The sequence below is a fragment of the Chaetodon trifascialis genome, chromosome 8 (assembly GCF_039877785.1).
Source record: "Chaetodon trifascialis isolate fChaTrf1 chromosome 8, fChaTrf1.hap1, whole genome shotgun sequence".
In the NCBI taxonomy this organism is placed as follows: Eukaryota; Metazoa; Chordata; class Actinopteri; order Chaetodontiformes; family Chaetodontidae; genus Chaetodon; species Chaetodon trifascialis.
The window spans coordinates 28,381,951-28,407,959 of record NC_092063.1 but is presented as its reverse complement, the minus strand read 5'-3'; the positions used below and the strand labels follow the sequence as shown (position 1 = coordinate 28,407,959).

General features: G+C 39.1%; 1 protein-coding gene across 2 annotated transcripts in view; it reads right to left on the bottom strand.

Moving 5' to 3' along the window:
* The window catches only part of foxp3b (forkhead box P3b), a 30,336-nt gene extending 6,885 nt beyond the window's left edge, over window positions 1–23,451 (bottom strand). Inside the window, exons 1-7 of one of the 2 annotated variants that reach the window (XM_070969551.1) lie at window positions 23,426–23,451; window positions 23,040–23,100; window positions 8,273–8,427; window positions 7,214–7,304; window positions 6,689–6,857; window positions 3,778–3,870; window positions 1,936–2,023 (exon numbers count right to left, since the gene is read on the bottom strand). In XM_070969551.1, the coding sequence (XP_070825652.1) occupies window positions 1,936–2,023; window positions 3,778–3,870; window positions 6,689–6,857; window positions 7,214–7,304; window positions 8,273–8,425 (594 nt within the window). In that variant the 5' untranslated portion in view covers window positions 8,426–8,427; window positions 23,040–23,100; window positions 23,426–23,451. Of the gene's footprint in view, window positions 1–1,935; window positions 2,024–3,777; window positions 3,871–6,688; window positions 6,900–7,213; window positions 7,305–8,272; window positions 8,428–23,039; window positions 23,103–23,425 lie in introns of those variants that run through there. The other variant, XM_070969550.1, reaches the window with a different exon arrangement.
* Between the last annotated feature and the right edge of the window lie 2,558 nt (window positions 23,452–26,009).

Here is a 26,009-nt window from a genome sequence, read left to right as displayed (position 1 = left end):
AGAATATTATTATCATTATCATTAATGTTTAGCTTATGAACCTCACAGTATTTCTTGCAGTTGCTAATGCAGCGTAGTTGCATATGAATGAAAGAAGACAGCATTGTCATAAATTACTCAGTTTTAACTCAGTTGTATAAACTGTATATCATAATCCTGTTCTAAAGACATCTTCCAAGAATGTTGCTTTTGACTGGCCAGCGCAGCTCATTGGCAGTTAAAAGTTAAGCCCGGTTCAACATTTTTTTGCCAGCTGACACTGTGTTGGCACCTCAGCCAAGTCAGCAGATTGGCCACATTAACATAAATGAGAGAGCTGAGTTTTTTTCAGGCAAGGCATAAGTCAGCCTCAACACTACTTAATTTACTTATTGTTCATGATTTCTTTCTTAAAAGGCAAATAAACAGTAGCTTAGATGTTAAAAGCCATGATCTAGAGTGGGGGAGATGGCTATATTTATCAATGAAGCCAGAACAAACCAGTTAGCTAGACTACAAGCATGTCTTCAGGACATAAAGAGCTGGATGACCTGCATTTTTCTGATGCTAAACTCGGACAAAACTGAAGTTATAGTAGTAGGCCCTAAACATCTTAGAAAGTCACATTCTGATGACATAGCAGCTATGGATGGCATTGCACTGGCCTCCAGCACCACTGTAAAGAATCTGGGAGTTATCTTTGATCAGGACATGTCCTTTCACTCTCATGTAAAACAAATTTCAAGGACTGCCTTTTTTCACTTACATAACATTGCAAAAATCAGGCACATCCTGTCTGAAAACGATGCAGAAAAACTAGTCCATGCATTTGTAACTTCCAGGCTGGATTATTGCAATTCCTTACTATCAGGCTGCCCAAATTTGTTGCTGAATATTCTCCAGTTGCTCCAGAACGCTGCAGCACGTGTTCTGACAAAAACCAGGAAGAGAGATCATATTTTTCCAATACTCGCCACTCTGCACTGGCTCCCTGTAAAGTTTAGAATAGAGTTTAAAATTCTCCTCCTTACTTACAAAGCCATAAATGGCCAGGCACCTTCTTATCTTAAAGAGCTCATAGTACCTTACTGCCCTACTCGAACACTGCGTTCCCAGAATGCAGGTCTACTTATGGTTCCTAAAGTCTCAAAAAGCAGAACAGGAGCCAGAGCATTTAGCTATCAAGCTCCTCTCCTGTGGAACCATCTTCCAGTCTTAATCCGGGAGGCAGACACTGTCTCTACATTTAAGAGTAGGCTTAAAACTTTCCTTTTTGATAAAGCTTATAGTTAGGGCTGGCTCAGGCTGGTCCTGGACCAGCCCCTAGTTATGCTGCTATAGGATTAGACTGTCGGGGGACCTCCAAAGATACACTGAGCTCCTCTGTCCTTCTGTCCCTCTCCATCTGCACGCTTTCATTTCCTACCACAGTGTGTTACTAACTTAGCTCCTTCCCCAGAGTCTCTGTGCTTTGTCGTCTTGCAGGTTCCCATGGACAGTGGCTGAATCTGGATTGTGGATTACAACTGCGTCTCCTGCCTTGGCCCTGCCTGACATCCACTGCAACTGCTACTGCTGTTATTACATCCACTGTCACTGTTACTGTGACTGCATGTCTGTCTGTCTGTCTGTCTGTCTGTCTGTCTGTCTGTCTGTCTGTCTGTCTGTCTCACTCACTCTCCCTCTCTTGCTCTCTCTCTTACACCCAACCGGTCTGCCCGAGGTTTCTGCCTGCTAAAAGGAAGTTTTTCCTCGCCACTGTCGCCAAGTGCTTGCTCATGGGGGAATTGTTGGGTCTCTGTAGATAAAAGAGTTTGGTCTGTACCAGCTCTATATGGAAAGTGCCCTGAGACAACTTCTGTTGTGATTTGGAGCTATACAAAAAAAATTGAATTGAATTACACCTTGTTTAACCATTTTACCATTTTGACTTTTCTCAGTGTCCTTAGTTCTCACCTGACTTTCCATGCACTGAACAATATCTTGCTGGACCTTCCACTGAGCAATGCTTTTCTCACCATAACTGTGTTCAGAATGGAGATGCCTAGAACAACAAAAAGGACAATGTTAATAGTCCAGAGCTTTTTAGGAAACACACTTGTTTGCCCAACATCAACCCATCAACCCAAAATAAGATGAGAAGTTCTAATTTCTTTTGGTCCATTACAGAGAGAGATCTGGTGCTGCCTTTCTTTTCCACCATCGATTTGTGTCTCTTCACCTTAACCAGAACTCCTTACACTAACTAGTCATCTCTGGGATACCTAGCCATAACCTGATGTCAAATTAAGTCTTAACAAGTTTCACACTACGCCTATCTGGTTGCAGATAAAGGGCACATGGATCAAAAAAGGCACGGTTCACCTGGCATTTATATAATACAGATTATTTATCCGTTTCTAATTGATTCTCCCTATCTATTTATTTATTTTCGTTCACCCCCGGGGCCTGACCAGAGATGACCCCTTGAAGCCTTTTTTTCTCCTCACACTCTCATGCTGTCCTCCTATATCCTTACCCAAACATACACAACTCCAATTCACACACACCTACCAGCATGCATCGTACAATAATCTAAATGCTGTTGTTTCTGTCCGCTGCCTTGTCATGTTTCATACGTGTCTTCCTGTTAATCATGTCTCTTGCACTTTTGCAAAGAAAAGTGTTTTTTTTGTAATGTAATTCATTTAAATTTTTCAGCATACAATTTATGCTGCTATCTTACATATAGCTGCTCTCTTGCTGTTCCTTGTTATAGACTGATACCTATCAAACCTGCACTAGTCAGCACACTAACCACTATCGCATTCATTGACTTGTAGTTATTACAACACGGTTGTGCACACTGTGTGCACCACTCCACTGTTTTGTAGTCCAGGTGCAGGGACAGTTGTGGTACATCCAGCATTCTTGTGGGAGTTTGTTTTGTTTCTGGACAAACCAAAGACCTTTAGAGCCTCCATCAGGTTTTGGAAGTTGCTTTTATCCAGTCACACCAGCTATTCTATGTCACTGATATTCTGCCTTCCAGAGTCAGCTGAGGAAACCTTACAAGGTTATCTTATTAGTCCTTACTTCTCTTGGGACCGGACTTGGGTGGTATCTTGATGATTGTTGCATAATGACATAAATGACACAAAAACTGATTCTTCATCACTGGTCTAAGGTACTTCATTTCCAGGACTATTGCCAATAAAACCCTCCAGTATCAGAGAAACTGCTGCTGTGCATTAAACCTGAAATCATGTTACTGTGACAAGAAGGTAATATAAACAAAACCTCTTCATCAGCAACAACAGCACACCATGAAGCCAAACAGAAGAACACATGACCAACTATAACTTGCATACAGCATGCAGTGAATAAAAAATGTAACACTCTTACATGCCTCAGGTCTCTAGAGACCCTATAAAGTTTTTTAGAGAAAAACATTATTAGAAATTAGAAAAACAATACTTTTTATCTTTTTTGACCCTTGACACCAAACATTGTAGAAGACAAATAGACTGAGGAATACCATGGAGTTTAGTGCTTAACTGAATCAAATTAGTGAATTAGACATTAGATTAGTAATATAGCTCTGGGTTGCTAAAGACTTGAGGATTGCATTTAAGGGTTAACCTTACCACAAATCCTAAAAATGTTAATTTAAACAGGTCAATAATAAACGTTATTATTACATTATATTAATAAGCTAAATCTAAGAGTGGCTCATCAAGTAAACTGTACCCCCTGAAGGTTGAAAACACCCATTCCAAAAGATGCCACAACAGGAGAAGTATTTGGTAGTCTACTTACTTTAAAAAACTAGGAAAATCTTCAGACACAGCATCACAACCAGGCCAGCGGCAGAGGCCACTCGCAAACAAAGCACTGGTCACCTCAGGGATGCTGGAGGGAACGGAAAGGTCTCAATAATACAACTTGTCAGTGATGTAACTGAAAGTATTTTCAGACTGGTACAAGAAAACTTTTGGAGAAAGAGCTGGGCTAAAAGTTGAAAGATATTTGTACAATGACAAAAAGCTCCATATATTGTCATGGAAGCTGGCTGTCAGCAATTGTAATTTGGAAAAGTAACAAATACAAGCTTTGTATAGGCTGTATTGGTGATTTTCTTCAGGCAGGTCTACTTCAGGCAAATTCAAAAACGAAATGTTACGTTTGTTATGGTTGTCCTGTTCTTGAACCAGACTGCCATGGTGAAAGAGCTTAAAAACCCTCACCTATTACAGGAGCATTGGCTTGTGACTGAAAGAATGAGTTTCCAGTAGCCAAAACGTGTTTCCTCCATAGGGTGTATGGGCTCACCCAGAATAACTCCAGCATTGGCTGTTTTTTAAAATGACCCATGTCTATGTTTTCCTGATAGGCAACCTCTGGCTGTGAGAATAATGACTGTCAGCATCAAGAGCAAAGTGCAATGTAGCATGACATTATTATAGAGCCCAGTAACCTCAGTAAGGAGCTCAGGGTGGATGGCTAGATGAAGAACAAGTCTATAATTTTTACAAACAAACAAACAAACACACAAATATCAGTTATGGTAACATCGAATGCATCAAGGGCTGCACGGTGGAGCAGCAGGTAGTGCGCATGCCTCACAGCAAGAAGGTTGCCGGTTCGATTCCCGGGCCTTTCTGTGTGAAGTTTGCATGTTCTTCCCGTGCATGCGTGGGTTCTCTCCGGGCACTCCGGCTTCCTCCCACAGACCAAAAACATGCTTATTAGGTTAATCGGTGACTCTAAATTGCCCCTAGATGTGAGTGTGTGTGTGTGTGTGAATGGTTGTTTGTTTGTGCCCTGCGATCGGCTGGCAACCAGTCCAGGGTGTACCCCGCCTCCCACCCGTTGACAGCTGAGATAGGCTCCAGCCCCCAGAAAAGTGATAAGCGGCATAGAAAATGGATGGATGTATGCATCAAGTTAATTGTTAAGGTCTGAGCAACCTGAGCAACAATGCTAATATTAGATCAGTTGGTGCAAGACACAGGGGCAGTCGCTTGATCAGACAGGTGGGAAACAAACCTCAAGGTTTGCCAAATAAAACGACTACCCAAACTTTCAGTTGTAAACATCTGTTGCAGTTAAATCAGTTGCAGCTTCAGCTTTGACTTACTGTACTTAGTTGTCTGCACACAGGTTTCCTATGCACTGAGGATAAGTGGTATTTCAGTTCTCTTTACATCTTAAGGTTTAGATAATCTGGAAAATCTGTTTTCTTATGTTGTATCATCATCATGTATCATCATCTGACTACCTATGTTTTCCCACATTGGAGAAATGTTTAGTTATGTCTCCACATTCCTAGAACTCTGCAATTACTTTTGTGAGTAGAGTGTTACCATAACTCACAAAAATAAAACATAATCACACCACAGGGGTAGCAGATCAAAAACTGGTAATTTGTGTCCTTTTTGTGATAGTCACTGGTAACTATTTTGGGAGTCATGAACAAATAATGAAAGTGGCCATATGAGTAGTTCTGCATGACAATGACAAGTGACATATTTCAGAGACCTTGTAGCCTTAGGGACAGGGTGAGGACCATGCATATCCAGACAGAACTTAGCAGAATCACTGAATACTGTTAAGTCTGGGTATTTAAACAGTAAACCTCCTGGAATCTCACTGTTGAGATGTTCCTGGCACCTTATATGTGTTTCCAAGTCTTGGAACACCTTTGCAACACCCAGGAAGAGCTGGAGAATGTATATATTATAGAACAACATTGCTCATCTATCATTGCATCCATTCATCTACTCATTTCCCCCTGTCTCTCTGGGGTTGGGTTGCAGTGACAGCAAACTGAGCAAGGTAGCCCATATATCCATCTCCCTAGCCTCGTCCTCTGTCTCCTGCCGAATGCTGAATCTCAATATGCTCTCAGGCCAGGTGGGATATGTGATTTCCACAGCATATTCTGGGTCAACAAGTTGGATGTGCCTGGAGAACCTCCATAGGGAGGTGTGCAGGAAGCCCCTCTCCTGACTACTTTCAACAAACTTTTTCTGGATGTCTAAACTCTCCTTCCCACCTCTAAGGGTGAGCTGAACAATCCTGAGAGGGTAACTCATTTGAATGTTTTTATTTGTGACCTCATTCTTTTTCGTTAACTACCCACTGTTTATGAACATAGATGGGGCTTGAAATGTAGATGACCAGTAAATCAAGAACAACACACAGAGACCCCAAAACACTTGGCATTACACCATTTTCTGTGAGAGGACAGTTGCTGGCACTTGTTGCTGCCACCCTGTTGCTACAGACCCATCTCAATCCTGAGGTCACCAAACTCAACACTCTTTGCATCTGTGCCATACCTTGAGATTCTGTCCATGAAAATCACAAACTGAATCATTTACAAGGTGTAACCATGGTTAGGCCCAACACCCACTGAGAAAGACTTTGACTTCTTGATTGATTATTGATTGATTCCCATGATCTCGCAATACCCCCCTACAGATGTCCCAGGGGACATGGTCACAAGTCTTTTCCAAGTGAACAACATACATTTAGACCAAATGGGAAAAAGAGACCCCCCCCAACAAACACACACCTTAATTCCAGTATACATATTTATTTCTGTTTTTCATTGCAGCATGTTTTTAGCCAACCAATTGACTAGGCAGATTTTGCTATCTTATAATGCACTTATAATGCAGTCATTAGTGTAATTTGTCATTCAGTACAAATGTGTGAAAGTCACCTATTATGATGCCTGGCCTCAGTGGAGCTCTGCTTTGGACTGTCTCTTCTCGATGGGGACAAGTAGTGATGGCTTTGCTTGGGAGAGGAACCCATGTGGGGTGACGAGGACTGGGAAAGGTGGTCGGCATCTACCTCTTCCTTGCAAATGGAGACAGCTGTAATTTTTTCTGCATGGACCAGGGGAAGAAGCATTGATGTAGGCCTTTGATCTGTTGTAAATACATGCAAAATATGCTGCCACTGCCAAAACTCTCCTGCTCAGGTGGACAGGTAGAGAATGGTCTTAAAATCCCTATCCAGTTAATTCGTTCAGTTAAGAAAACATAAATAACATCAAACACCAATGCAAGAATGGCTGTGTGTGTCTAAAGCCCAGTTAGCCCATTTACATACTATTAAGGTTAACATTTGTGCACACTACAAAATATACAGAATGAAGCATACTAAAACATGCCAACACGCATAAAATCATTGTCATGCACAATGCTGGTGTTGCTAATGTGGAGGTGAGGAAAGTGCATACCATGTTCTCGTTGGGAAGCTGTTAGAGAAACTTGACGGAGTACTGATGGTCTCTGCTGCTTCTCCCTAATGCCTTCCATACTGCTCCAACACTGAGAAGAGAAAACACCAATGTTAAACACAGCATGTGGACAATATTGGTGTCACTGGGCGTCATGTGAGAACATTTTAGTATTTTTATTCCTAACTTCTCTTACTTTTTCTGTCAAGTTTGTTAGTACGGGTGTTCCAAACGGATTCACCCAATTCTTGACCACACAGACTTATCATGCATCATTTGTTTCAGCCTGATGAATTTGACCTGTTCTTGAGGAGGTTCGCATTTGTGAGATTTTATCATTACCATAATTAATGCTCCTAAAATTGCCCTATAAGGCTGCCTGTTTCATTACATTTGTGGCCAAGTTTCATTCAGGGGACTAAAATGAAACAAAAAAATAAAAATAAAAATAAAAATAAAATATTAATAATAAGGCAGTACTGTGCTGTGACAGACACAAAGAGGAAACAATCTGTTAGAAGTTAAATAAGTAAAGCAAAGCAGTCTATGACTAATATGAGAGGTGGTCATGTGACATGCACAGAGATATTAGGCGGTCAGTGGTGTCCTGCTGTCTGATCTAAAAAAAAATCTAAAAAAAAAAAAAAATGCCTCCTGAGGAAATTGACAGCCATGATTGGTGATTTGGTCAACTGAATATACATTTTTGCACTTCATTAGTTTTGGTTCCATGTTTTATTTCAGTATAATAGTTAAACTAGATTTACTCAGATGAAGGTCAAACAAGGGAGTTTTCCCCCTTAGAGAGACTGGCAAACTATATGTACATGACTTGTAGGACAGGGCTGAACCATTTGTGAATTCTGTTGAGAAAACACTTTGCAATGACGAGCAGCAGGAAGAGTAGACAAAAAAAAAAAAAAACTGTGTTAGGACATCTTTGTTCTTGACCTACAAAATGGAACCCGAGTTTTGGTTTGCTTATGGTTTACTCAATAACTTTGTTTAAGTTTGTTCCAGCCAGTTCCAGCAGGTTCTGTGATATCATTTTTTGCATACCTGACCTCCTGAGGCAGGTGGTGAGACCAGGTCCCTGGCCTGAGCAGAAGGAGGACGAGGGCATGGCTCCACCGCCTGCTTGATCTTTGTGTCACATTGTGGTTGAGCTTTGTGCTGTCCACGCCTCACACTCTCATCAGAAGTCTCTGGCATCTCTGCAGTGACATAAGCGACATTGTTATATGACTACAGAGACTTTAACACTGTGTCCCAATGTATTTCTTATTTTAATAATTTTGATAATTTATTATTCTGGAAGGAAAAACATACTCAAATTCTTTTGCCAATTTAGTCTGTAAAATGCACCTGAGGGCAACCATTTTTTCCAACACATAATTTAATGGAACACATATTTGAAATAGTTTTCAGATCAATAAATAACTGTACACTAACAACTTCCAAATTGCCTGCAGTTATGTGTTTGGTTTTTACTCGTCCACTCCGTTACTGTGACTTATAATCGTAACTGCTCTATAAACTGCTAGTAAATCATTTATTAACCATTAATTAAGCCATTAATTACAAATTATAAAGCCTTTATAGAGAGAGCCTTGTTAAAAGGTGATAACCTGCAGTTTGCAGGCAGCTGCTGGTCTAGAAGAAAATGTTTTAGAGAGCTAGTGTTTTAAATGCATAGTTCTGCACATTTACAACTACAGTAAAAGCTTTTGGGTGAGAAAAATGCTACATTTTTCTTTCACGGTGCCCCTGATAGTTTGTCAAAAGCTATGAAGAAGCAGCTACAGCAAGATCTAACAAAGAACATAAAAGCATTCTCACAAGAACAATCTTCTGGGACAGTTTGGAAATGAGAGCCATGTTTTTTAGTTGACCCTTCAAACTGCAGTGTTATTATTCAGAACATTAAGAATTATTTTTTAGCTTCAAGTAGTTTTTGGTGTCAGGAATAGGAAAAATAATTCTAAGTTTAAACAACAAACTCCTATATATCATCTGCAATCACACAGAATGTTTTTCTGATGTTTTGCTCTCTTTGTCAGCCTGAATTCATCTGGTCTGGAAGAGCATACCTATACCACTGTAGATGGTATTCTGTAATGTTTAGTTTCTATTCCTAAGTTTAGATCCAAAGTTTAAGTCTTACAGGCTAAATCTGCTGTTAACACTCTGCATCAAGTTAGTGTAGCTCTGGGAACTAAAGTTGTTGTGTCCTAAGCAGTCAGCTGGGTAGGAGTACCCAGAAGCCTGTTAGCAGCAGGCAAGCAGCTGTGTTTTGGTACTGACATGTCTACAAGTACATGTCTGCTTAATTCCTAGATATAAATATTGTTAGATAATCGCATTTATGACATTTGTCCTTGACCCCTACACATTCTGTCTTTTATATTGTGATGCAACATTGGATGTTGTTTCTGCAATGCTGTCATGCTGTGGCTGCTATCAGTTTGCTGCACATATACCACTGTGTAGCTGAATACACTGCATAATAAACAGTTGTGAAACCATCAACAAATTGAAATGAGCCACTTGAACCTGAGTTTCCTTGATTCTTGATGGTGATATACTTCTGATTACAGAATCAGAATCAGAAATATTTTATTTAAATTTTATTAAATTCAGAGATTCAGTGATTAATTCATGCCCACAGATTATTCTTCCTCAAACTTCAATCTTTCTCAAACTCTCTTTTTCTTTTTCTTTTTTTAACTCAGTTTTGTCTTTAAGTTTTTGTTTTCTCAATCTAAACAATGCAACTGGGCCTAGGCATTAAGCTTACTTCACTACTCCTCTCAACAAGTAGCTATAGCTTTCCAGACATGAGGAATGAATTAGAATGTGATACTAGAGCTGTGCAGTTATCTGAAAATAATGCATACTCTTCAACCAATCAGCATCCAGCATTCACTGCAGCCATGTACACATTAAAGTCTTTAGTGGTTCAAAACATTTCCTGTACCAGACTTTCTGACAGAGAGGTTGTATTGTTCACAGGTGCACTGACACACACCCACCCACACACACACACACACACACACACACACACACACACACACACACACAGAATGATAGCATCACCACAACAGTCTACAGAATGAGTGGGAGATGAAGCTGCTCTACTTTTGTGCAGCACAGTGATATGTCACTTGTAACCACTGGGACTTGAGTTTGTCAAAGATGCCTCGATGGTATCTTTCCTGGAGTCGTTCTTCATTATTTGATTGTCAGCTTTATCAGTAGCACAAAGAAAATTCTCCAATGATGTCAGATACTCCATATTTTGAGTATCAGGCATCTTCTCACATTCAAAAGTTTGTAGCCCTTCTTCATAAACAACAAAGACTATGGTCAAGTATTCATAGTCTTTGTCTTTATCAAAACATTCATAGAAACTTCTCAAACAAACTCAAGTATCCATCAGTACGCTCAGTTTGTTCCAAACACTCAAAATATCAATATTCCTGAGTATTATCAGCAAGTTATTGTTAGTTACTGTCCACCACTGTCTTTTCATAATCATAAAGTAAAGATGTCACTATAAAGGTACACAGCGGAGTTTTGACAACTAGCATGCCTGTGGATAAATGTTTTTTATGAGTGAGTAGCCATTGTATTTGTATCTAGTACATGTGCACAATGGCTGTGGCATGTACATGGCTGTGTCAAAGCAACCTTTTCCTGCTGATAGTTTCTCAATAATCCACTGATGGACAATTAGCAGCAAGAACATGGCAAAAAACATGTCAGTGCAATGTATTTAACAGTTTATGGTTTTAGCAAGAGTTAGGTGCCAGCATTCCTTGGCGAACAACAACTGGGTACAGTGTTCTTAGGGCTTGTATACACAATGAGATTGCCACATTTGGTAACATCATGACTGATCAATACCTCTGCTCACTGAGTGTGTCTGGCAATCCAAAAATTCTCCAAACTAAATAACAAAGTGCATCATTTGTTAATCTTCTTTAGAAGACACATAGAAGCTTTTCTGATCTAATGCCCACACCTGTAGAACTGTTACAAGTCACTGTTGAAAAATCTATTTGTATTATGATAAGACAGCGCTATGGTTAAGGTTTGGCTAGGTTTAGGCAGCACTGTTGAATAAGAGAGCTGCGACACTCGTTAATCTTACAGCCAAGGAGTCACATAATTTATGTAACTCTCAATAGCTGCAAACAAAAATGTGCTGTCAAACAGTTTGAATGGTTTCAAATGAGACAGACAGCGGAAGCGACTACATAGCAACAATCGATGTTCAAAACTAATGCATAACTTGCATTGATTACAAGGTGTTGTTAATCAGTCTTTCTGTGTTTAATTCGGAGGAAACACAAAATGCATTCACCACAGCTGTGGAATGTAACAACTCAAGTGCTGTACTTAAGTACAATTTCGAGGTACTATTACTTTACTTGTATTTCTACTTAAGATAAGATCCCCAGGGTGAAATTCACAGGCTATACAACAGTATATATAGTAAAAATAGCTCCACCGTTACCAGCTGCAACATTAAAATTATGTGTGTATTCAAACATTAATAATTATAATTCAGTAATATACATTGTTCTGAAAAATGCCATTCTGCATAATGAGTACTTTTACTTTTTGTACTGGAAGTATATTTTGATGCAAATACTTTTGTACTTTTACTTTACAGTCAAACTTTGAATGCAGGACTTTTACCTGTAACAGTGTATTTCTACACTGTGGTATTGTTACTTTGACTTCAGTAAAGGATCTGAGTACTTCTTCCACCATTCATTTAAAGTATGTATGCAGCAATATTTTTCTCATGCTTCTATGGTCATAATGACTCACACCCTAATGTAAACATCTTCACATCAACATGCACAACAAGTGAATATCAATGATTGTCAACAGCTGCTTAGTTTAAGCCAAGAAAGAAGTTTGGTCAATCAATACAAAATAAACAAGGCAACCAGCTGCATCCATTTGATTCTATACTGTATCCGGCGAGATGGTAGATAAGCTTTTCTTTTTTGCTCCTTCAGGTAGAGAAAGATGGCAGAAAGCAGACCAGGAAAGACACACAGGTGTTCACAATAGCCATTACATTCTTCCACCACAACAGTAGGAAGAAAAGGAGATGAACTTCACTGGATGATGACTGCTCCAGACACTCACAAGAATCACAGAGTCAACTGCTGATCCACACAATGACAGCAAAAACATTCAAGTGCACACCACCAGTAATGCTACTGGTCCTTGAATGATCTGATGAGAGCATTCCTCTGCTAGAAGCAGACCATGTCATAGACCCAGAGGAGACCGGGTCCTGACTCCAGTCCAGCCTGTTGCTGCTGGAGAGAACTGAGAGAGGTAAAGAAAGACGAAGTGTTCACTGAAGGACGTAAATACACACTGAAGCCAGTGTTTCCCAAACATTTTCATGAGGTTGGCAGTACAGATGTAAGAGTACACACCTACAGTCAGTGTTTAGACATTAGCTGATCTGTTATTTAGTCTCTGTATTACAGTACAGAACCTGAAATGAAATACTGACTGTGGACTTCAAGTGTAAACTCTCCTCTTAAATTTGTGGGTATTTTCAGATGCACCAAGTTCCTATGAACCTAAATAAAATGGTCCATTTAGTACTTGGTTGCAGATTCTTTGAATTTGATGGTCAAATAATAAATATCCTCATGCTAAAGCTGAAAGTCTCCACTTTAAACTCTGAATCAACCTCACACCTGCAGGCTGACCCAACACCCACATTTCTGCTTCCTCCAACTACAAGGGTTCAGAAACTTAGGACATGGGACGTGTTCCCCTCCATCAGGGATCAGTGGTTAATCCCTGAGAACATTTCACCAGTTCCCTCTACTCGTTACCACCACTGTGCAACACCATGCAGATGGGTCTGGTGACAAATAATTTTCCTTGATAACAGAAGTAACAACACGGAAACAATCCATACTGCATTTTGTGGGTCACCACTGTGGAGATTTGCTGTGATTTAGGTGGCAAGTTAGCTCAGTGCTTGTTGCCTATAATGTTCAGAGTTTTTATGCTGTCACAAAGGTGTTCATTCAAGTATGTGTTTTTGCAGCAAGGTCATGGTGCTGGTGGTGTTGTTGTACTAAACATTATAAGCATTATATTCAAGTGTTTCTAATATTCTGTCCCCCTCGTGTATGTAAATTGGAAGGACAAATGTAGTTTAGCACAACACCACCTTTAACTATTAATTAATAAACCCATAATTGAATTCACACATTTCTGACTCTGTCAACTAAAACTGAACTTTACCATCTTCATTAAAAGTAGAGTTCATGGCAGAGCTGTTCCACATTTCACTATCACCTCCAAACAGACAGAGAAAAAAGTCTGATCTTGAGATAATGTGAAATGAAATGACGTTCAAAAAATGTGATGTTGGTCTAAGAAGCACATTGAAATGTTCTTAAGATGCACTCAACAACATCTTCATGTATACATCAAACTGTTTCATCATTGTTTTCATCAGTCTAATTTTCACTGTTAGTCACAGGGAGCCATAAACTTGAGGATTTGTGTTTGGGGAGAGTGAATATAATTCCATTTGCCTTCATTGTTGTCAGTCACTGGAGTTCTCTCCTGAGAGAGCTAGCAATCTGCAGTTAAACATTGTTTTTGCTGTGATCATCCACATTTATGCTGCTGATCTTATCCCATCAATGATACTCCGTCTAATGTTTACAAATGATGTGTTCAATGACTGAATGAACCAAGAAACCTCACTAGATACAAGCTAACCATGTTATCTGGTTCATCTTAACAACAAATCTAATAAAGATAAATTTTGTATGCCAAGTGACATATCACATACTTTTTCTATGACTTTGACAAATGTATGAGCAAAGTTCAATGCACAATGTCATGGCAAAGTAGTATGTCCCAGTTGTATCCACACCGTGTAGAAACAGCACATACTTTTTAAGGGCAGCTGCGGTATCAGCAGCTGTTGTGATTTGGAACACAACTCTTGTGTCTCCATACGACATGAGGTACATTATCACTTGATGTCCTCCTTTACTATTGTCAGAATTACAGCAACCACTGGAGGGCGTGCTCACTTGAATGTTAACATTCTGGGTGAAAGAATACATAAAGAAAGTTCATAAAGAAAAAGATCTAGCATGTAATTTCCCTTAAAATTGATGTCTTTACATTTCTGTTTTTGCACAGATTAAACAAATAGATACAACATGTTAATCAGTGAGCTTTAGATGTGTTGGTAGGTATATTTCTGAACTCTGGACAGGCTAACTGTTTCCCTCTGCTTCTAGTCTCTATGCCTAACTAGGCTAATCACATCCCAACTCTAGCTCTGTGCTTAACACACATATGCGAGATCCATAACATCTCACTCTCTGACAGAAAGAGAACAGGCATATTTCCTAAAATGTTGACCTATTCCTTTAAATAAAGGATCTGTAGTGCGCCACGCACGCCTCTGGAAGACGTCCCACGTGGTACCTGTGCCAAAGACCCCACATCCTAAAAACCCTAGCTGCTACAGGCCGGTGGCACTAACATCACACCTCATGTAGGCCCTGGAGCAGCTGGTCCTTGCCCACTTGTGCCCCCTGGTGAGCTCGTCCATGGACCCGCTGCAGTTCACATACCAGCCTGGCATCGGAGTGGACAATGCCCTCATCTTTCTCCTCTATCAAGCTCTGTCTCACCTGGAGTTGCCGGGGAGCTCTGTTTGGGTCCTTTTCCTGGACCTCAGCAGTGCTTTCAACACCATCAGGCCAGCCATCCTGAGGAACAAGCTGGAGTGTTCGGGGGTAGACCAACCGCCCACAGTATGTGAGGACACGGGACTGTGTTTCAGGGACTGTCCTCTGCAGTGTGGGGGCCCCCCAGGGAATGGTGCTGGCACCGTTCCTCTTCACCCTCTATACAGCTGACTTTTCCCATGTCACCTGCCACCTGCAGAAGTTCTCTGATGACTCTGCCATTGTCGGCCTCATCACAGATGGGGACGATAGGTCATACAGAGGACAGAGGTTTACTGCAATCTTTACCTTCCATTCCTTATTCTATGTTTCTGGTAGCTGATCAGTTAGCTAACTGTTTTTGCTGAAATTAGTAATTGTTCCCATGTCTTTGGCTTCATCTCATTCATATTTTAAAGGCACGCAGCCATGATGGCTTATCATGTTAAGTCACATGGCATGTAAACCCACAGACCCTCATGTGAAAGCTCATGATGTGACATATCTTTCATTATATGTGCTAGAGTGGGGGCATTTCTTTCAGCTATCTCACTGTCATGACACAAATTTCCTTTAGCACACACCTATACAATAAAGCTAACATCCAACACCATATACTATGCAAATGCACTTCACAGAAACAGGAATTCAGCAGAAAATGAGAACACTCAACATGTTTCTCACTGCCATGTCTCATTCTGGCTTTCCTTCTCAATTTTATGTTCCTAGAATAAGTTCATCAGAGTCTGAGCTTTAGTCATGACACTACACACTTCAAGAGATTTTTGTAATGGTTGATATTTGTTATTTGTTTCTTTGAGTCAATGTGTACAGTATTTGTATAAATGGGTTTGAGGAAGTATTTCCTGTGTGGATATTGTAATCAGTCACATTACAGTGTGGAGAGTTGCAGATGCCTCATACTGTTACCACCATCAATGTGTAGGTTTATTACTCACTCACTCCCATATCTCAATTCACACATCCCAATGACACTGACACTTTGAAATGGTTAGATAAATTTAAATCAAACATCTGAAAACAATAATCTCACATTTATCTTATGTCAGCTCACCAAAGAAAATGATTAGTAATCACACTGAATATATATATTCCATTCCATTTCAGTGTCTGTTGAATTACAAATACAATTACAAGCACACCTCATTCTACTGAATGAGGTACTGATTAGGTGATCACCTCAACCAAATCCAAATTTAACAAGGAAAAGTATAAAAACTCCTGCTGTGGTCATCAACAGTGCTAGTACCTCAAAAGTCATTGGAATCCAAAAAATAACCACTGACCAAGCCAAAAGAGTTGAAAAGAAAAGTTTTGAGTGAGGAAAAGAAGGGTTCAATTCTGGCATTACTGACAGAGGGATACAGTGAGTGTCATTTTGCTTCCATCCTTAAAATGGCATTCCAAAGATGGCGGTTCGTAGGAACAATATAAGCAGCAGGCACTGGGTGCAACAAAGCTGCAGACTGGTAGAGGGCAAAAACGATTCTCCACTGACGGGGATGACCGTCTACTCATTCGAATGTCACTCAGCAGCCGTGGGATGACATCAAGTGACCTACAAAAAGAATGGCAAATGGCAGCTGGGGTGAAGAGAACGGTTCGAAACAGGCTCCTAGGGGCAGGTCTCAAGTTGTGTAAAGCTAGAAAAAAGCCCTTCATCAATGAGAAATATATAAGAGCCAGGCTGATGTTTGCAAAAGACCATAAGGATTGGATTATAGAGGACTGGAGTAAGGTCATCTTCTCTGGTGGGTCCAACTTTCAGCTTTGCCCAACACCTGGTCGTCTAATGGTAAGAGGGAGACCTGGAGAGGCTTACAATCCACAGCATCTCGCACCCACTGCGAAATTTGGTGGAGGATCGGTGATGATCTGGGGGTGATTCAGCAAGGCTGAAATCGGGTAGATTAATATTTGTGAAGGACGCATGAATCAAGGCACGTGCAAGGTTATCCTGGAAGAAAACTTGCTTCCTTCTGCTCTGACAATGTTCCCCAACTCTAAGGATTGTTTTGTTTTTTGTTTTTGTTTTTTTCGAGCCACACAGCTAGGTCAATCAAGGCGTGGATGAAGGACCACCAGATCAAGACCCTGTCATGGCCAGCCCAATCTCCAGAACTGAACCCCATTGAAAAATCAAGAGGAAGATGGATGGTCACAAGCCATTAAACATAGCTAAGCTGCTTGAATTTTTGCACCAGGAGTGGCATAAAGTCACCCAACAGCAATGTGAAAGACTGGTGGAGAGCATGCCAAGACGCAAGAAAGTTGTGATTGAAAATCAGGGTTATTCTACCAAATATTGTTTTCTGAGCTCTTCCTACGTTAAACCATTAGTATTGTGTTGTTTATAAATGAATATGAACTTGTTTTCTTTGTATTTCAGGTCTGAAAACACTGCATCTTTTTTGCTATTTTGACCATTTGTCATTTTCTGCAAATAAATGCTCCAAACGACAATATTTTTATTTGGAATTTGGGAGAAATGTTGTCAGTAGTTTATAGAATAAAACAAAAATGTTCATTTTACTCAAACACATACCTAGTAAAGTCAGAGGAACTGATAATTTTGTAGTGGTCTCTTAATTTTTTCCAGAGCTCTCTATATATCTTTTTTTCTTAAAGTTTTACCTTTTGATTTGGTTTGTTAAAGAAGATGAAGTACCAAGACATCATTACATCATTGTATCAGAGTCCAGAACGCAGGGCTGCAGGCTGCTAAAATAATGTGTTGGCAAATGTGTGTAAGTACCAAAGTTCAATGTGGCTTCTGTGAATTTATGCTTCATTACTGTAACTAAGTTCTTAATGTACACAAAAGTGCACATGAAGATTTAAAATTGATTGTAATTGTAATTCAGCATATCGCAATGAACTAACATTAAATGTTTTATACCTAAACTGAGCTGAACTGAATTAACTGAAATTCAGCAGTACTTATTGATCTTAACAATCAGACCAAATGATTTTGGGATAACAGGTTTCTGTATGGTTTCATCATTCTTCTCAGCCCTCAGACCAAGAGGCATCACTGCAGATAAAAAGATTTAAAATAACAAGAGGAAAAGGAAGTAAGCCTACACAGAATGTTATCGTCATAACACCTTTAGTTTTTTTCTAAAGAGATCATGCGATAGCGCTGATGTCCTCATGAGAGTGTTAGATCATTACTTTGGGACAGTCATACCTTTAGAGTGACATGAATACCTAAACAACATCATTGGTTATCTGCAGAAAATCAGATAATTGTGTTGCAATCTTGAGTTAATGGAGCTTAAAATTAATCTCTGACAACCAGTTTTTTATGTTTCTGTAGTATTTGCAAGTCCAACAGACTGGACTGGACTGGACTGTATCTTTAAACCTCAGTAGATTCTCCTGTACTGTTTATGTAAAATTCATCTGTGATGTTCAGAGCATTTCAGGAGAAAATAAGGTCCACCAGTCTTTTCCTCAGATTTCAACTACATCTCACCACCTTCCCCAGCAGAAGACAGAGACCAGTGATTGTGGAACCAAGTACTCTCACCATGAGGTATTTTTTATGAAGAAATATTTTCGTTTACATTTTTGATGTGTGCGCATACCCTTCAGTGCTAATGCTTTTCACACAATACATGACATAACAACCCCAGACAATGAAATCTCAGCTATCAAACTACACTGGACAGCGCATGAAAACATTTTTTTAAGGAAAGAAGTGTACTGTATGCTGTCCTGTGATATTGTAAAGCCTATTAAAGCAAGGTTGTGATTTATAATACTGAGTTATATAAATAAAACTGGCTTGACTTTGACCAGTAAGATTTGGTGAACATTAAAGGCGTTAGTCAACTTAAATTAAGTGCTTTTTGGGTCTTCAAAAAGCATGTGGGCAGGACTGCTTAATGGTAATACATTATATATTACATTATATTATAATTAATGGTAATTTTATGTGTATTTCATTCACTGAATAAGCTACAACTGATATTCCTGTCTGGTCATTTTATTCACGGAGAGTTTCTCTCAGAATATTGCATTATAGAATATTGAATTACAGTCTGGGCTGCACGGTGGGACAGCAGGTAGTGCGCGTGCCTCACAGCAAGAAGGTCGCAGGTTCGATTCCCGGGTTGGGCCTTTCTGTGTGAAGTTTGCATGTTCTTCCTGTGCATGCGTGGGTTCTCTCCGGGCACTCCGGCTTCCTCCCACAGACCAAAAACATGCTCATTAGGTTGATTGGTGACTCTAAATTGCCCCTAGGTGTGAGAGTGAGTGTGAATGGTGTGTGTATGTGCCCTGCGATCGGCTGGCAACCGGTCCAGGGTGTAACCCGCCTCTCGCCCATTGACAGCCGAGATAGGCTCCGGCCCCCCCGTGACCCCGAAAGGGATAAGTGGCATAGAAAATGAATGGATGGATGGATGAATTACATTCTCTTGATAGAAAATTTATGTTGCCACTATTTGGTCATAAACCAAAGTATTGGACAAAGTAAATGTTGACCTGATGATGGCACTAGATGAAAAGTCAGAGGACATTCAAAGTTATTACAATTCACCCTGAGAGGAACATGAATATGTGAACCATGTTTCATCACAATCCATCCAATTGTTGTTTCGATGAGTACCAAAGTGACTGGTCCGGTGAGGACCAGCAGACTGTTGGTGCCATCACTGGAGTCATGCAGCTACTGTGGGTTTTTTCACTATCTCTGTAACCATGCAGAAAATATATTTATGTGAGGTCACAGCATTTGATTTTGACCTGTTATAAACATTGGTCATTTTGTGTGTGTTAAATGCTTTAGAGTGGATGCACAAGAAGCATAATTGCAGTTTAGTGGCTCCAAATGGTACTGAGACACATCTGAATCTGAAAACCTTACTGAAAGACTCTGTGGTCTACCAGATTTACAGTATTCCATTTTTGTCCTCAAAATTTTAGTGCATATATCCATCCATCCATTATCTATACCGCCTATCCCTTTCGGGGTTGCGGGGGGCTGGAGCCTATCCCAGCTACAATGGGCGAGAGGCGGGGTACACCCTGAACCGGTCGCCAGCCGATTGCAGGGCCACATGAAAGGACAAACAAACATTCACACTCACACTCACACCTACGGACAATTTCGAGTCATCAATTAACCTAATGAGCATGTTTTTGGTCTGTGGGAGGAAGCCGGAGTACCCGGAGAGAACCCACTCATGCACGGGAAGAACATGCAAACTTCACACAGAAAGGCCCCGCCTGACCCGGGGATCGAACCGGCAACCTTCTTGCTGTGAGGCACGCGCACTACCTGCTGCACCACCGTGCAGCCCTAGTGCATATATATATAATTATATATTTGTAAGCAAATATAGACAGACTCCCCTGACAGTGCTCTTATTGCCAGTTTTTCTTCCCTTGTAATTGTATTGCCATAGATCTTTTGGTTTCATACAAGTGGAGTGAATAATACTGAACTAGTGATGTAACACAATAACAAAGGAAAAGCAGAAAGTCAGTTTTTCAACTGTCATGTAGGAAATGCTTTAGGTGTTCTGTTTCACCAGTGTACCAGAGTTAGCTGAATGCCTCAAAACAGCAATAGATTTCTCTTCACCTCTAAAGCCCCATTTCCTGATTTCTGCAGAGAAGATGGCTGCAGCTTTTAGAAAAGCTTCCTGAGGCGTTACACAACATGCACAGGAGTACCAACTTCCATGCTTGTTATTCCACTGAACACCTCATCTTATCTTTCCAACAAGCTCAACAATATAACTTCTCACACAGGCTGATCAAAGCATACACTAGAAATTTCTTATCTACGTGACTGATGTCCTGTCACAGTCTCATAGCAGTTTGTGAAATAGTCAAGAAATTTCTATAGGATTTGTATACATGGCCACAAATGTTATATTTTTGGGGTGTGGGGTACTCCATCTGTCTTTCATGTCTGCACCACATTCACCTTTGTTCTTTTTCTGTTGTCAAGTTATTAATAGTTAGTAATACATATGGAATGTCCACTTAGACTTCCAAAATTAAGCTTGCTGAGAAAAAAGGTGACAGTTTCACTTTGTGTGCGCCTTTATCTTCTTTGTTTACATGAGGTGATTTTGTGCAGTGGCTAACATGGTCCAAAAATTGCTGATGCTAACTTGGACTTGGTTTCACACACACAGACATCAAAGCCCAGTCTCCTGTGTTTGACCCATTCATCCACCCTGACCATCTCCCTCCCTCTCCTTGTTAGTGTTGTGCTGAGTGTAACAAAAATTTTGACATTCTTGCCCATGTTCACCACTCCGATTGATGAAATTTTGTGACTATTTCACAAACATCAAGATCAAAGCTTCTCTGCTCTGGATTGTTGTGAATATGATACTAAATGATGGTGGGGACATATGAGTCACAATTATAAATAGAAGCAGTGTGTATTTGGGTTTGTGTGTTCTTTCAATGTGGAAAGTGTACTTAATCTGACATTTTCCATTAAACAGATGCTGTCTTAAAACTGATTGACTGTTCAGTTAGCCAAGTGAAACTCACAAAAACATTGTAGGAGAATGAGGTGTACATGTAAAAGAGAAAATAAAATAAAAACAAAACCATTCCCAAGACATTACATCAACCAACAACACTATTGTTGGCTATGAATTGTGAGGCATCTACAGGATCCAAGGTAGTGCTATGTTGAAGGTGAAAGAAAGTAAGTTACCACAGCATTTAGTTTAGGTATACAAGTGTACAACTGCAGAGGCTATGATATCGGACAATACTCAAGATTTTACCTTTATTTTTAATACGCAGGTTCAGGCTTATATTGGACAGGAAAAGAAGAAACCTTGCCATATTTTTAGCCAACATTTTTGGCTTGTGACCCTTAGAAGAAAACAACTGCTCATCACCAATTGACACCAGTTCAAACAAAGTGGGGGTTTTTTTGTTCGTGTTTCATTTGAGTAATTTTGACCTATCACTATATAGTAATCAACAAGAAAAAAAGCAAAGCTTAAAGGTCAGAAGAAACACAACTTTCTGTAGATATTTTTATACATTTTTTTGCGACTTTGGACTTCTGGAGGCTCCATGTTCAGAGCTGCTCTCATATTCATTATCAGCATCACTTACTATGTCTTTCAAATCTGAGACATCAGAGACAAAATGGACATTATCATTATATTTGATGATGTTTGTATGCTGTATACTTCAACACATCAGATGTGATGTTGTTCATGTATCTAAATATATTAAATATCCACAAATCTTGTGATATATATATATATATATATATATATATATATATATATATATATATATATATATATATATATATATATATATATATATATATATATATATATATATATATATATGTGATCTTTGATCTTTGATCTCACTTTAGCTGATGAGTATATTTTGAATTAAACCTAGACAGAATAAATCTGCTTTTTTGGTGAATGTTCTCATACAATCCTTTTACCGTTTACTGCATTTGCTGCAATGTGATGTTCAGCGGAAGAACTACAATCAAATATGACCATAACACCTTTTTGAGTGATTCATGTTTATCAAGAAGATAAGTTATTTTGCAGATGGATAAAAGGAATGTGCAACTTCAATTTCACTGTACTGAGCACTTATCAAATTATGACTTTATTTAATGTGGTAATTTTTTGATAAAATGAAGGGAGGAAAAAGATTTTCAAAATCTCTGCTGCTGAAATTCAATCAAAATTTTCAAGAAGTGGTTTCATATCATAATTTTGAATATTATCAAAAAGAGATTTTGTTTCCTTCAACCAAACAAGGCCTGTTGTGTTTCGTACTCTGAACACTTTTGTGCAACACACCACTTTTGTGTATTTCATTAATATATTCATGATTTCAAATATATGTACGTGTTAACTGCATAGACCATATTCACAAGGTTTGCACTCAATGACAGTTTATTGCTCTCCCTGAACACATACTGTAATCCTACATGTATTCTGTTTTCTATATTATTTCTCATTTCTTCCACTGTAATGATCCCAGCATGATGATTCAAAGTTTTAGTGTAAAACACAAAGATTTGTGCTTACCGTATGACCTCCGTGCAGAACCTCCAACTTGCCTTTGTCTTCCTTTTCTTCAAGGGAGATACTTTGAAATGAATCAGAGGGGGAGTTATTCCACAGGAAATAAGGTTTTCGGCAACTAAAACTCTAACAAAGTATGACATACAGACCTAAATCTGAAGAAGACTGCAGGATTGTGTGAGGTTGGAAAGACAAGCAAAAAGTAATACACTATACACTACAAAGAGAGCAGATATGCCTCACAATATCATCTAAAATATATATTGTGTGAATTTTGTAAAGTTTACATTTTATGCTTTAAATCAAATTGTCAAGCTATTTTATCATCTTACTATCTTGTCTAAAAATTATTTAAGGTACTTGATACACTGTACATACTGAGCACTCACCTGACGACAGTCTCAGAAGAAGAGGGCGCATTAAAGCTACAAGATATCTCAGTATTTATACCTACAGGGGACAGGAAAGTTAAAGCCCTCCTCAGCAAAGTCCTCAGCAAATCAAAACATAACAAGGAACTACAGCAAAGTCTTCAACATTTTCCAAGCGCCGCACTGACAAACTGAAAAAATATGTTTGTTGGAAAATAAGCTGTTTTAGCAAAATTAACAGTTGTCTTTATACAAAAGTTCTTAAGGCCCCAGAAAAATAATAGCTTTTTCCACCGTAGCACACATTTAATCTGCTTTGTTTGAAATGTTCTTTCATCAGCAATATGCCAAGCTTTCAGTAAAAACATTGATTATTTGACATGAGTTATTTTACTTACGTTCAGTGTACTTGCATCAGGAATGCATAAACCCAAACATATTTCTTTGTTTCATCTTACATCCCAGATTGATGACACTGAAGTGTTGTACAGCCGTTGTTGGTCTTTTAATGTTATTTATTTGAAGCATTAAACAAAATAGGGATTTAATGAAAATTTGAAAATTTTTTAATGTTGCTTTTCAAGTAACAAAGATGTGTCTTGTCATTTGAATGAACTATTTGGATCAGTTAAGCCTCATGTTCATCTTTTCTTCCTGCCTTCCAGTCATCAGTCAAAGTCACATGTTCATATTTTAAATGTGACCATAACTGGCACGGTCCTTAAAAGGGTTGGCTCTCCAAAATCACGAACATATTTCTGAACTTACTTCTAGCAGTAAATAATCAATTTGAATTTCTACTGGGACTGCCATCACTACCCTGGCACAGTACAGGCAGATGGAAATTGCTTTTGTGCTGCTGAAAACTTCCTCAGACTCAATACATTCCACAGACTCATTGTGAATAGTTTTCTCTAAATAAGGAAAAAGTGCGGTCAGATTAACTAAAACCCTTTCAGATTAGAAAAAGATACTGTTAAATACTGAAGAAGTTAAAATGTCATCCAGCATTTCGATAAACTTACTAAGACCACATGCTTTGAGTTATCTCAATAGATTTATAAATCATACAGAATGCCTTAGATGCCATGCATGTAATTCAAGAGCCATCACATTCATTTCGAAACATAATGTATGTTACTAGTTAACAAGATATGTACTCTGCTCTATCTGTAAAATGTAACAAGCTGTAGGCATACATACAGTACCTCGGCTGGTGTCTTGGAGAGATCGCGAGGTACTGTCCCAAGTGAATTTAATACTGCATGGCTCTCCATGCTTTTTTTTTTTTTTGGTTTCTTCTCACATTTGCATTAATCCCAGTGTTTCCTGTTTCCTGTGCACAGCTGTTTTTATCAACAGAGTCCTTGTGATTTGTTTCTCCAACCCTTTTCTGTGGATCCTGGTATGCAGGAAAAGCACAGGTGTTACTAATAACATTAACAAAGGCTCTGTTCTATTCAAGTTTCCCTTTAAGCCATAACAGTGAGACAGTGAGCCAGCATGCAATGCACAATAGCAGGATCCTGAAACTGAAGCACCTAAATGAAATTCAGCCATCATTCATTTCATTATGTTCACTTGTGGCAAATGTCTTCTATTAAAGGGTCTTTTCCTGTGTTTTTCCATGTTGAGATCTATTCCAAGCAAGTTAAGTGTACTTTCAATTACTGCTGGCTTTTTGTTAATACAAAGTTTCTCTTTTGCAGGCTTTTTCTACCTGCTATTAATTTCAAGCAGAATGTGAGGCCATTTTTTTTAGATACTGTAAGTTTTTCAGACAGGCATATTTCAACAATTTAAGGGCTCATTAATTCATTCAATTTGGAATTTTTAGGTGCTTAATTTATTTGAGTACTACTAAGTATTTACTACTTAAGTATTGATAAATCCTCAAACATAACTGAAATGGATGTGTGCTGGAAACGGTGCATCATTTGAGTATGGCCAGTACTGTATCATACTTTGTGAATAGGGTTCTCATGTGAATATCAGCAGTGTGAGAAAAGCTTTGATGACTGTACTTTCTGATCCCACAACATGTCTGAGCACATTATGATGATGATGTGACAATTCTGTTTTGATTCTTGCTGACGATGGGGGTGACTTGCATGTGCACTGTAAATGATGTTCCCTCTCAGTGCATGATTCAAAGTGAAAATCATATTCATATATCCAAAGGTGTTGGATGTGAGGGCTTACTCAGCTGATTCAGTCCGAGTGCGAGGGAGTAGGTGTTTCATTAGAGGTCAAATTCTACCAGTGCCAATGACATTTACTAGTGAAAGTCCTGAATGCAGAATTTCAAAGAAATCAGGCTTTTTTTGGCGACTTTGTTTTTATATTAATTCCACCTGTGGTTTAAATATGGTAAACAGCTTTCCAGATTCATGGAATAACTTGAACAAAATTTGTCAACTCAAAAAGGCTTTGCTCATTTAAGATCTATTCTTTCCATTTTACAAATGCAGAATTTATTTTAGAAACCTTGTGACAACAGAACATATCAAATCTGAGATGAGTAATAAAGCATATTTTTCTCTTGAGGACAGAAAAACCTTTGGGCAATCAAACCCTTAAAACAGCTTGATGCAGTTTACTG